This window comes from Notolepis coatsorum, assembly GCF_963971535.1.
Source record: "Notolepis coatsorum genome assembly, chromosome: 13".
In the NCBI taxonomy this organism is placed as follows: domain Eukaryota; kingdom Metazoa; phylum Chordata; class Actinopteri; order Aulopiformes; family Paralepididae; genus Notolepis; species Notolepis coatsorum.
Genome location: NC_140177.1, coordinates 118,892,116 through 118,906,129, shown reverse-complemented (window position 1 = coordinate 118,906,129; position 14,014 = coordinate 118,892,116). Strand labels below are relative to the sequence as shown.

Genomic DNA, 14,014 nt, shown 5'->3' with positions numbered 1-14,014 from the left:
TCGACGTCAAAACCATCGCGCAGGGTTTTGAGGTTATTCAGCTTTTGACCCAGCCGCAAGCTATAACCGCGGGGGGGGGCTAGGATGCTGTTGACTCTTATTCACAGACATCTGTGGTTGGAGCAGTCTCCCCTGGAGGAGGAGAGGAGAATTCTCCTCCTCAGGGCCCCCCTCTCCGTGGATGGACTTTTTGGTTTGTCGACGGAGGCGCGGGCGGCTTTTGACCGGGGCCCCACGCCGCCCCACACCACGCAGTCAGAGGTGAGGGCACGGTCTCGCCAGCGGCTGCTGTGAGACCCCCGACCGGTGGCTATGTGTCCCCCGCCTAAGATAACCTGGAAACAAAGAGAACAGGCTATCACGGTGCCGACAGCCCTCGTCGGCCGAGGGATCGGCTGAATTAGATGGGCACGCCTCGGCAAGGAGTAACCGTCGCCATCTAGCTGTGTCTAGCACGCTCTCCGTTCATTCCCCCCCACTACACTACGAGATTCAGGGATCTGTTGTGTCCCCTCTGGCTGCGGGCCGCGTTCTTCCAGTGAAGCGCAAGCGGCCCCACATATCGCTTCTCATGAAGACAGGGGCTGACATCCAGCTGCTAGCTAGGAGCAGGGTTCCCTGTATCTAAAATAAATTGTCAGAGTGGGAACCCCTAGGCCCAGGAACTCGCAGCGTGGGTTCCCCCAGCCGAGTGGGAGACTGGTTCACCTCCATAGACCTCCCGATCTTCCCTCCTCACAGGAAATACATACGCTTCCTGTTTTCAGGGAATAGCGTACGAGTACCATAGGCTGCTGTTCGGCTACTCTCTGGCTCATCGCACCAAGTGCGTGGAGACCGCGCTGGGACCTCTGCGTCGTCAGGGGATACGAATTTTATTCGACCCTAGACAACATTCTGGTCCTCAGCCGGTCAGAGGAGATCGCCAGGTCTCATACCAGGCAGGTGGTGGAAATCCTCACCAGCCTGGGCTTTGCTGTGAACTGGAAGAAGAGTACTCCTCTTGCCAGTCAACAGGTGGAGTACTTGGGCTTAATTCTAAGAGGATATTCTCTGCACGCTCGGGAGGTTCCGTCCTGGCAGGACGGTTACGGCGCTGTCTGTGATGCGCCTGCTCGGTATGATGGCATCTGCTCAAACTGTGGTCCCTCTTGGCCTCCTCTTCATGAGGATACAGAGGTGGGTTTTCAGTATGAAAATAGACACTGTGAGAGGCAAGTGGAAGCAGCTGAAGGTTCCCATGTCAGTACTGGGGGACCTCACCCACTGGGGGGGGCCTGGGGCCCTCACCAGCCCCCATGGGTAGCAGGCTATCACACGTCACGTCTTCACCGACGCCTCCCTCACGGGATGGGGGGGACGTGTCGGACCGACTCAGTAGGGGGCAGCTGGCAAGACCATGCTGCCCGGTCTGCACTACACATCAATGTGTTGGAATTGAAGGCAGTGCTTCTAGTCCTCAAACAGCTCGGCCATCGTGTGGTGGGCGAGCATGTTCTGATCAGGACGGACGGCACGACGTCGGCGTCGTATATCAACAGACAGGGAGGAGTGTGCTCCCCCCGTCTCCACCGGGCGGCGGTCGAACTCTGGCTATGGGCGTCTCTCAATCTGCGCAGACTGAGGGCTCTCCACATCCCCGGCAGGGAGAATGTCGTGATGTCGTGGGGCGGTCCCCACCCAGGCGAGTGGGGACTACGTCCAGACATAGTCAGACAGGTCTGGGACCGATTCGGGGAGGCCGCGGTGGACCTGTTTGCAAGAAGTCAGTCCTACCAGTGCCCTCTGTGGTTCTCGGTCAGTTGGAAGGACAACCCCTCTCTGGGAGTGGATGCCTTCTCGATGTACCTGTGGCCGCCTGGGATTCTGTACGCGTTCCCCCCCATACACCTGATAGCTCAGCTGTTGGAGCGGGTACGTCAGGAGCGCAGGACTTTGATCCTGGTCGCGCCGGACCAGGGCACAGCTGTGTGGTTCCCGGCCCTGATTCAGCTCTTGGTGGCCCCGCCGTGGCCTGTTCCGTGGTCACCGCGGGCCCTCTCTCAGGCACACAGAACACTGTTTCTGCCTCCTGTTGTGGGGCAGCCTCTAATGGCTTGGCTGCTGAAAGGGTGAATCTGGAGGGGATGCGTCTTAACTCTACTGTGGTTAACACCATCCAGAACGTGCACGCTCTGTCCACTACCGCGGTTTACGCAGGGAAGTGGCTTATGTTTTGAGAGTGGCAGGGCAGAACGCTGTTCAGCCACCCTCTCGTGAGACGTTTCCTGCTTGGTGCACTGCGTCTCAAGCCTGTGGAACGTGCTCTGTCTCCGAGCTGGGACCTCCAACTGGTCCTGGAAAGGCTGTTGGGGGCCCCGTTTGAGCCTCTTGAACAGGCGCCATTGGATCGGCTGTCTTTCAAGACCGCGTTCCTTCTGGCCATCACCTCCGCTAAACACGTGTGCTCTCTCGGTGCGGTCCGAGTGCCTGTCTATTCAGGCTGATAACAGTGCGACTCTGAGGCCTAATCCGGCCTTTGTGCCAAAGAATATCCGGAGCTCTTATCGCTCCAGGGATATTGTGCTCCAGGCGTTTCACCCTCCTCCTCACGCTAGTGAGTTGGAGGCGAGCCTTCACCTGTTGTGTCCTGTCCGTGTGCTGATGGTTTACCTTAGTTGCATGCAGGATCTCAGGGCTACCGATCAACTGTTTGTTTGTTACGGTGGCTCTCACGCGGGTAAGGCGCTGTCCAAGCAATGCCTGTCACATTGGTTATGCGAGGGCTTCACCCTCTGCTACACTTTGGCCGGACGGGTTCCCAGCGCAGGTGCCTGCCCTGCTTGGGGGGGCCTCGGTGGAGGACTCAACCTCTACTGCCTTTTACTATGAATGAACACAACACTCTAACTTACTGTACGATGTTTAGATAATGAAGTTTGAAAAAATTGTTCCTCTGAAAACGTCAAATAGAGTTACTGTATTTCTTTGTCTGAGGTACTCAATTATCCACTGCTGAGGAGTTGGGTCCCTGTTCACAAGATCTGAAAAGGCACCTGATCCATGATGCAATAGTACCTGGGTGGAGTGTATGGCAGTATGGCTTGGACCCTCTTGTGGATCTACAGTATCTGATGTGTATCAAGGCCTACTGACTGAAGTGGAATTTAAACGTGTCTGCATGCGATAAAACCAGAATGCTACGGTACATTTGACTTGAAAAATTAAGAGAAACTCAAAAATGTCTGCTTGAGATAAAAAAAATATTTTTTAAATCCAGTACATTTTTAACATTGTGATGAAACTAAATTTGAGTCAAAATGGCTGTCTTCTCACCTGACATTCTCGTAGCGGTGGATATAAATTCTGTGAAACTGATGCTGGAGGTGTTCATCCTCTACATTTGTCATGTCGTTGATCATCTCCAGAACCACAAAACGGGGGAGGACTGATAACACCAGTCTTTCCTACGGTATGGAGAAGAAAAAAGGGATGGGATTGAATTAGTCTTCAAAACATGACACCATTTAGAGGAATCAATCACATGACTTCACCAGATAAAGACAGGGGGTGGGGGGGGGGGGGTGTGTTTGTGTCACAATAGTGGTGACTGTGCCTTTAAGACGGCACGGTAAGTTTTGCGACTGTCTGCCATGAAGCAGTGTGTTGTTATTATACATAATAGTGGGTAGAGAGAGAGCAGGAGGAGACAGAGAGGAGGATGGTGGGTAGAGAGAGAGCAGGAGGAGACAGAGAGGAGGATGGTGGGTAGAGAGAGAGCAGGAGGAGACAGAGAGGAGGATGGTGGGTAGAGAGAGAGCAGGAGGAGACAGATAGGAGGATGGTGGGTAGAGAGAGAGCAGGAGGAGACAAAGAGGAGGATGGTGAGTGAGCGACAAGAGAGAAAGAAAGGATGAAGATGGAGACATCCTGTGCCCACTCACCATCCTCTTAGACATAAGGTCTATCTGTGTGAAGCGTTCCTGACACACAATGAAACATTATCATCCTCTTACACACTCCCCAATATGATAGAAGTGGGAGTTTCACAGTAGATCAGTGCTGCAATTGCACTATAGCTAAAAACAACAGACCATTTAAAGGAACACAGCAACATTATGGGAAATGAGTCAGACAGAAGATGGATACCAAATTCCTCTCTGTGCGTTGAGTAGAAAGTGATCCGCCTGCAAGCTAGCCTAGCTCAGCACAAATGAACGAAAGCAGATACGGACCACTAGCCTAGCTTAAAACTACGGGAGAGGTGTTTCGGGCCAACAGCTATAGACTAGCTAGTCCGTGTCCGCTTCCATGTGTTCCTTTAACAGATCCCATGAAGTCAAAAAGATTGTTTGCTGGAGACTCCGCAGTTCTGGGACCATTCTTTGAGTGCCATGGTTTCTCCATAGAGCCCCGTCGTATTCTTTTAGCACAGCAGCTCGCGCAGGTCCGGGGCAACTTAGTCACGTGACTCAATTGGTATTGCTGATGGGCTCGAACACGATAATGTTTGTATACAGCGAACAGGGTTCCATCCTAGAGGCAAATATTTCCTGTGACAAAATGGCATCCAATGTAATAAAAAAAGTCAACCAACGAACTCGATTCTTGTACCGGATCTCCTCACTGGTAAACAAGAATACCCTGAAGACTCTGGCAGGAGCACTCATTCAAGGGTACTACGACTATGCTTGCACCTCATGGTACCAAAGCACCTCAAAGGCGCTAAAAACAAAATTACAAACATCTCAAAACAAACTGGTCAGACTACTGCTTGACCTTACTCCTAGAACCCACCTAACCCCTGCCGAGTTTGACAACCTAGGATGGCTTAGAGTAGACGACAGAGTACAGCAACTTGCAATGGGCCTGGTCTACAAGATACACTACACGACCAAGGTACCCATGTACATGTCAAAATACTTCCCAAAGGTCAGTGAATACCATGATCACAACACCAGAGGGAGCTCCACAAATCATGTTAAACCCAGATTCGGCTCAAACAAGGGACTAAACACGTTTCGCAATTATGCCACATCAATGTGGAACGCCCTACCCAAAGCTGTAAAGGAATGTGAATCACTACCCACTTTCAAAAACACTCTCAAAAAACACCTACGGGAGACTGCAATTCGAAACTGGCCCCTGTAAATGTCCTAACACAACCCCCCCCAATGTACAGTAAATTACCAAGTATGTCAATATTCCAATGTACAGTTTTGCTTGTTCAGTTGTACAGTGTCCCCCACCCACCCCTCCTACCCAACCTCCCCCCCTCCCCACCCACCCAACCACCTCCAATGTACAGCCCCCCCCCCCCCCCCCCCACCTACCCAACCTCCTCCAATGTACAATTTCTATGTCAAATGTATATACTCTCTTTTCTGGACTATTTTCGTATCACAAACAGTACTGTATTTGCAAATCTGGTTTGTCATAAATGTATAGATGTAGCAGTACTGTCTATCTGTATGTCATGTATGTCATATATGTTATGATGAATTGAAAATGGGGGACCCTGATGTAAACAAGACGAAAGTCTTTCTCTGGTCTGCATACCCTTAACAATTGTATGTATTGAGCTGTACCGTACTGTACCCATTCTGCAATCTGTTAATAAAGTTTTCAATCAATTCAATCAATCAATCAAACTTGTTTAAAGAAGACGTGTCTGGCCCATGGGGACATTAGCGTGTGTTGTTGGGCCTTACAAATACATTTGATTTGATTTTAATTATGTACAGTGATAAATGTATAAATATACTATGGTAGTAAGCCATACTGGCCAGTGGTATAACTACTGAGAGTAAGTATGGGATATATACATATATAGATACAACACATGCAGATATGTAAACCGGTACATGTAAGGGAAGAGGGTTATATGCAGATACAGTATATCCAAACAGTAGTATTTCAAAATGGACTAATATGATTCTTCAGTGCAAGGGTTCAATTATTCAAAAGGTATTTTTTTTCTTCCAAAAACGACATTGATATGGAACTCCAAGACCATGACATCTGTAATGTCCATGGAGTTTTCTCATATGCTCTACCTCTCCCTGTCTAAGTATGTGTGTTCCTTGTCTCTCTGTCCCTTAGTGTCTCTCTCTCTCTCTCTCTCTCTCTCTCTCTCTCTCTCTCTCTCTCTCTCTCTCTCTCTCTCTCTCTCTCTCTCTCTCTCTCTCTCTCTCTCTCTCTCTCTCTATCTCTCTCTATCTCCCTCTATTTCGCACTCCTTCATGTTCCCCTGTAAAGAGTTTTACTGTCTTAGTATTGTGTCTTGTATTAGGTGCACTGTTTAGTGATAGTGTTTGTAGTCTGCTTGTTTTGTCCCAGTGTCTGGTATTGGTTGTCTTGTCATTCATAGTTGTAGTTCATAGTGTTATTTATTGTAGTTCTTTGTCAGTCAGTTTAGTAGTAGTCTTTTTGTTTCCCCTTTTTCCTCTTTCCACTGTTACTCAGATTTAGGTTAGTAGTCTTTTTGATGTGCCCTGCTTGTTTTTGTATCTGGTGTTTATGAATCCCCCTCGGACTCGCTATCCGCATCGTCTTGTCTGCTCCTGTCTGGTCCTGTTGTGCCACCTCACCTGTGATGACATCAGTGCGGTATATTCAGTAACGAACAAATGTAAATGTATGTCCAACAACCAAATACTATATTATTATGCTTTCTGAACAAAAAGGATATGTTGAAATATGAATAATAGTAATAATTATTATTCTCACCCGCACCAAACCCTGGCAACACATCACCCCCACCATCATACACCTTCACTGGCTTCCTGTAAAATCTCGTGTCACCTTCAAGATCCTCCTGCTCACATATAAATCCCTACACACCACTGCCCCTCAATACCTATCCGACCTTCTCCACACCTACACCCTGATAGATTAGTTCATTGATGCCTGGTAAAATCTCATATCTGCTTGTGTAGGCTGCACCCTGCTCTCTCTGTGTCTCCCTTTGTGCATGTGGTGTGACCTGATGACCTCTGGCTGGAGGTTCCTTCTACACAGGGCCCCCTGTACACACATGCATGCGCACACACACACACACACATGCACGCGCACACACACACTCACACACACACACACTCCTCCCCTTTCTCAAGAGTGTATAAAATGACATGTAATATGGACATTCTGCCTCCTCCTTCTACTGGTGATGTGCCCGCGCGGGGTAACTGTCTTCTTCTCTGATGAATAAAAGCTCAGTTTGAGAAATACTCCGTGTTCTGCTTCGTCTTTCGGCCGACTGGTCCACTGGCAAATCAATTAAGAATTCACGTGGGATTGGAAATCCCTAACAAATGGAGGTTCCGGAGTGAGAATTGATGTGGGCCAGCCCCGAGGACGGAGGAATGGAGACTCGGAGGAGGAGAAGACGATGCAGAAGATCCAGACGTTCACTACCAGCTGTCTGCAGCGCGTCTGAACCAGGGGTGAGATACCAGCAGCCCCTCAGACGTCCGTGACCAGACCACCAGACGACCGGGTGACAGGCAGGAGGAGACGGAGGACAGACGGGGCAGGATGAGGGCCAGGACCGGAGGAGATGGCAGCTGAGCAACAGAGGCCGGAGATGACCACCGCAACACCGGAGATCAGCGACAGCGGCCAGGCACCACATGCACCGCAGATCATAGGCACCGCCGCAAGTCGTCTACGACACGCAGTTCATCCACGACGAGAACGGGGGAAGCGGCCGCAGGGGAGACACTGGGCTGAGTTGGAGTGACGGTGGGGCTGGCCGGCGAGAGGTGGAGAGGACAGTCTGAGACACTGGGAAGGCGGCGGACCAGAGGAGGCACGTTTGCTAGGGGACCCGCACCTGGAACGGGGACCAACCTCAGGAGGTCAGCCCTTGCCCTCCAGAAGACGGGGCCGACCCAGGTGGGCGGTGCACTGTGACAGAGGGAAGGTAGCGCCCTGATGGACGTTGGGTGTGCCTGAGTAAGGGGGGTCCAACGGGGTTACTATATCTTCTGTTAGGTTGCCATAATCTGTGTTTCTCTCTTTCTTCTCTCTCTCTCTCCCGCTCTCCCCCCTCCCTCTATCTCTCTCTCTGCTCTCCTGATGTTGATTATCCCGTCTGGTATTGGATGTGATCAGGGGAGGAAATTAGGCCACTTTACTCGCCAATTGCGAGTATTTTTTACGTTTGGCGAGTAATTCATGAAGAGCACTCGCCAGTCTGGCGAGTACTAGTAATTACAAAACAAAACAAAAAAATCATTCTGCAATCTGCTGATTCGCTCACTGGCACAAGCCGAACTCTGACTCCCCCCTTGATTCCTCCCATTTGCGCCTCATAATAATCCGACCATAACCAATGAACATCATCGTTGTACAGATGCGCTCTAAGCTCCTCCAATGAACACTCATTTTCTAGAAGATGCCGCCCATCTAGGGGAAGTGGACAGATCACTGCGCGCGCCGCGCGGACCTACAGACTCCTGCCACCGGCAGCCGGCTTGACAACGTAGACAAATTTAGACAAAAACACACCAGTGGATGAAAATAATTGCATGTAGAGTCGTCGCTTTCGGATATCAGTGCGGTCTGACATGGGGGCGAACAACAGCATGCGACGCGTCTCCTTCGAGTCGGATGAGAATGACAAGTCAACAACATTAGCCGGCTAGCTACCTAGCATGTAACAAGCTACCATAACGCGCGTTCAACATAGTGGACGACTATACTGAGCGGCTTTGCTTAAATGCAGCCAAGTGACATTTTATTATTACCGGGTTTCCCCCCATATCACCACTGTGACTCGCCCATATGCCCTTCACAACGGTGATGTTGTCATACTTGGCATTCAGAATACACCTGCTGAACCCCTAGCGTTGTCGATTCGGTTCCAATGTATTGTCATCTTACAGCACAAGTACAGTACAACCAGAATACATTTGGCATACAACCAGAGTGCAAATGTAACAAGTCAAGTTCAAGTTGTTTTATTTAGCTATTACATTACAGTGAAATGCTTGGTTCTTTCACTGCCCAACTCAGTACAACCTAAACCAGCCCAACCCAGTATTGATTGATTGAAAACTTTATTAACAGATTGCAGAATGGGTACAATACAGTACAGCTCAATACACACAATTGTTAAGGAGATGCAGACCAGAGAAGGACTTTCGTCTTGTTTACATCAGGGTCCCCCATTTCAGTCCTGTTTGCTTAATGCCTTGTCCACTTCCTCCACACTCCAATATGCCCTTCAACCCTGCTCCTGTCAAACCTGCTCTTTCCATTCCCTCCATCATGTCCCCCCTTTCTGATGAATATTTCCTGCACTTAAGAGTCAGACACACATTCCTAGTAGTTGAGCTGTGATGAATGAATGAATGAAAACTTTATTTAACAGATTGCAGAATGGGTACAGTACAGTACGGCTCAATGCATGCAATTGTTAAGGGGATGCAGACCAGAGAAAGACTTTCGTCTTGTTTACACCAGGGTCCCCCATTTTCAATTCATTTTCAATTCATCATTCAGTATAACCTAGACCAGCCCAACCCAGCATCTTTCACTGCCCAGTTCAGCCCAACCCAGTCCAGAATAGTTCCCTCTTTCATGTTAATATGTGATTTAATGATGTAATATTTTGAAGAGTAGAGACAGTGTGATTAATTTACTATGATTGAAAATCAATTTAGACGAAGACGTACAAAGAAGTAATTATCACAATTAGCGATTTTTTTTGTCTGGTAAAAAATCTGTTTGGCTGGTAAAAAAAATCAGATACTCGCCAGTTGGCTGGTAAGCCAAAAAGTTAGTTTCCTCCCCTGGATGTGATGCATGTAATGAGGTTACAATCGACGGATACAGATCAATGAACTGTGTGTTGACGTTTTATTTAACGTCAAAAGGGGGAATTGATAGATTAGTTCATTGATGCCTGGTAAAATCTCATATCTGCTTGTGTAGGCTGCACCCTGCTCTCTCTGTGTCTCACTTTGTGCATGTGGCGTGACCTGATGACCTCTGGCTGGAGGTTCCTTCTACACAGGGCCCCCTGTACACACATGCATGCGCACACACACACACATGCACGCGCACACACACACACTCACACACACACACACTCCTCCCCTTTCTCAAGAGTGTATAAAATGACATGTAATATGGACATTCTGCCTCCTCCTTCTACTGGTGATGTGCCCACGCGGGGTAACTGTCTTCTTCTCTGATGAATAAAAGCTCAGTTTGAGAAATACTCCGTGTTCTGCTTCGTCTTTCGGCCGACTGGTCCACTGGCAAATCAATTAAGAATTCACGTGGGATTGGAAATCCCTAACAAATGGAGGTTCCGGAGTGAGAATTGATGTGGGCCAGCCCCGAGGACGGAGGAATGGAGACTCGGAGGAGGAGAAGACGATGCAGAAGATCCAGACGTTCACTACCAGCTGTCTGCAGCGCGTCTGAACCAGGGGTGAGATACCAGCAGCCCCTCAGACGTCCGTGACCAGACCACCAGACGACCGGGTGACAGGCAGGAGGAGACGGAGGACAGACGGGGCAGGATGAGGGCCAGGACCGGAGGAGATGGCAGCTGAGCAACAGAGGCCGGAGATGACCACCGCAACACCGGAGATCAGCGACAGCGGCCAGGCACCACATGCACCGCAGATCATAGGCACCGCCGCAAGTCGTCTACGACACGCAGTTCATCCACGACGAGAACGGGGGAAGCGGCCGCAGGGGAGACACTGGGCTGAGTTGGAGTGACGGTGGGGCTGGCCGGCGAGAGGTGGAGAGGACAGTCTGAGACACTGGGAAGGCGGCGGACCAGAGGAGGCACGTTTGCTAGGGGACCCGCACCTGGAACGGGGACCAACCTCAGGAGGTCAGCCCTTGCCCTCCAGAAGACGGGGCCGACCCAGGTGGGCGGTGCACTGTGACAGAGGGAAGGTAGCGCCCTGATGGACGTTGGGTGTGCCTGAGTAAGGGGGGTCCAACGGGGTTACTATATCTTCTGTTAGGTTGCCATAATCTGTGTTTCTCTCTTTCTTCTCTCTCTCTCTCCCGCTCTCCCCCCTCCCTCTATCTCTCTCTCTGCTCTCCTGATGTTGATTATCCCGTCTGGTATTGGATGTGATCAGGGGAGGAAATTAGGCCACTTTACTCGCCAATTGCGAGTATTTTTTACGTTTGGCGAGTAATTCATGAAGAGCACTCGCCAGTCTGGCGAGTACTAGTAATTACAAAACAAAACAAAAAAATCATTCTGCAATCTGCTGATTCGCTCACTGGCACAAGCCGAACTCTGACTCCCCCCTTGATTCCTCCCATTTGCGCCTCATAATAATCCGACCATAACCAATGAACATCATCGTTGTACAGATGCGCTCTAAGCTCCTCCAATGAACACTCATTTTCTAGAAGATGCCGCCCATCTAGGGGAAGTGGACAGATCACTGCGCGCGCCGCGCGGACCTACAGACTCCTGCCACCGGCAGCCGGCTTGACAACGTAGACAAATTTAGACAAAAACACACCAGTGGATGAAAATAATTGCATGTAGAGTCGTCGCTTTCGGATATCAGTGCGGTCTGACATGGGGGCGAACAACAGCATGCGACGCGTCTCCTTCGAGTCGGATGAGAATGACAAGTCAACAACATTAGCCGGCTAGCTACCTAGCATGTAACAAGCTACCATAACGCGCGTTCAACATAGTGGACGACTATACTGAGCGGCTTTGCTTAAATGCAGCCAAGTGACATTTTATTATTACCGGGTTTCCCCCCATATCACCACTGTGACTCGCCCATATGCCCTTCACAACGGTGATGTTGTCATACTTGGCATTCAGAATACACCTGCTGAACCCCTAGCGTTGTCGATTCGGTTCCAATGTATTGTCATCTTACAGCACAAGTACAGTACAACCAGAATACATTTGGCATACAACCAGAGTGCAAATGTAACAAGTCAAGTTCAAGTTGTTTTATTTAGCTATTACATTACAGTGAAATGCTTGGTTCTTTCACTGCCCAACTCAGTACAACCTAAACCAGCCCAACCCAGTATTGATTGATTGAAAACTTTATTAACAGATTGCAGAATGGGTACAATACAGTACAGCTCAATACACACAATTGTTAAGGAGATGCAGACCAGAGAAGGACTTTCGTCTTGTTTACATCAGGGTCCCCCATTTCAGTCCTGTTTGCTTAATGCCTTGTCCACTTCCTCCACACTCCAATATGCCCTTCAACCCTGCTCCTGTCAAACCTGCTCTTTCCATTCCCTCCATCATGTCCCCCCTTTCTGATGAATATTTCCTGCACTTAAGAGTCAGACACACATTCCTAGTAGTTGAGCTGTGATGAATGAATGAATGAAAACTTTATTTAACAGATTGCAGAATGGGTACAGTACAGTACGGCTCAATGCATGCAATTGTTAAGGGGATGCAGACCAGAGAAAGACTTTCGTCTTGTTTACACCAGGGTCCCCCATTTTCAATTCATTTTCAATTCATCATTCAGTATAACCTAGACCAGCCCAACCCAGCATCTTTCACTGCCCAGTTCAGCCCAACCCAGTCCAGAATAGTTCCCTCTTTCATGTTAATATGTGATTTAATGATGTAATATTTTGAAGAGTAGAGACAGTGTGATTAATTTACTATGATTGAAAATCAATTTAGACGAAGACGTACAAAGAAGTAATTATCACAATTAGCGATTTTTTTTGTCTGGTAAAAAATCTGTTTGGCTGGTAAAAAAAATCAGATACTCGCCAGTTGGCTGGTAAGCCAAAAAGTTAGTTTCCTCCCCTGGATGTGATGCATGTAATGAGGTTACAATCGACGGATACAGATCAATGAACTGTGTGTTGACGTTTTATTTAACGTCAAAAGGGGGAATTGATAGATTAGTTCATTGATGCCTGGTAAAATCTCATATCTGCTTGTGTAGGCTGCACCCTGCTCTCTCTGTGTCTCACTTTGTGCATGTGGCGTGACCTGATGACCTCTGGCTGGAGGTTCCTTCTACACAGGGCCCCCTGTACACACATGCATGCGCACACACACACACATGCACGCGCACACACACACACTCACACACACACACACTCCTCCCCTTTCTCAAGAGTGTATAAAATGACATGTAATATGGACATTCTGCCTCCTCCTTCTACTGGTGATGTGCCCACGCGGGGTAACTGTCTTCTTCTCTGATGAATAAAAGCTCCGTTTGAGAAATACTCCGTGTTCCGCTTCGTCTTTCGGCCGACTGGTCCACTGGCAAATAAATTAAGAATTCACGAGGGATTGGAAATCCCTAACAACCCCCTCCCGGAATCTCCGCTCCTCTGACACAAGCTTACTCACCATCCCACAAGACATGTTGCGGACTTTCGGGCACAGGGCTTTTAGGGCGCTTTCACATATAGTTTTGGTGGACTCTGTGTGGTAGGGGGGGTGAAGTTGCAACATTGTTGCATTCTTCATTTGGTTCGTCTGCATTCACATTGCAATTTGTCAAGTGCACCAAACTTTCTGAACAATGTCACGCGGTCGAAAAGGGCGCTCGTCTATTGGACACAATAGCGAGTGGAAATGTGTGTGTGTTTGCGAGCCCTAACGTGTGCTTGTGTGTCTGTGAGCGGAGGCGTCACAATTTTCAGTCGGTGGTAGGGTGACCAGGTGTCCCGCTTTTGGTTGTACTGTCCCACCATTTGACATATTGAGAGGATGTCCCTCTTTTCGAAGCAAAAAAAAAACATGGGTCTAAAAGCCCCTCCCTACAGTAAACGTAGCAACCCGCCTCTTGTCCACACACATTTCTCTGCTTGTGACTCATATCGCAGATAGTAATTAGGTAGTAATTTAGCGCTCTGCTCATGAGAGTGTGACTCACTTCCTATATTTGGTCCGCGTTTGGTCCGATGAAGCGAACCGAGACCTACGTTTTCAGGCGGACCAGAGTTTGCGTGTTTGGTCCGCACCAGAGTTCGACTGAACATTCACACCAGCCCAAAAAAAGCGGACTATCCGAGAAAACTAACTCTG

General features: G+C 49.0%; 1 protein-coding gene across 1 annotated transcript in view; it reads right to left on the bottom strand.

Moving 5' to 3' along the window:
• The window catches only part of adcy8 (adenylate cyclase 8 (brain)), a gene marked incomplete at both ends in the record, with an annotated part of 388,672 nt that overhangs the window by 184,974 nt on the left and 189,684 nt on the right, over positions 1 to 14,014 (bottom strand). The window contains 1 exon segment of the mRNA XM_084327783.1: positions 3,316 to 3,446. Coding sequence (XP_084183909.1) covers positions 3,316 to 3,446 — 131 coding nt within the window.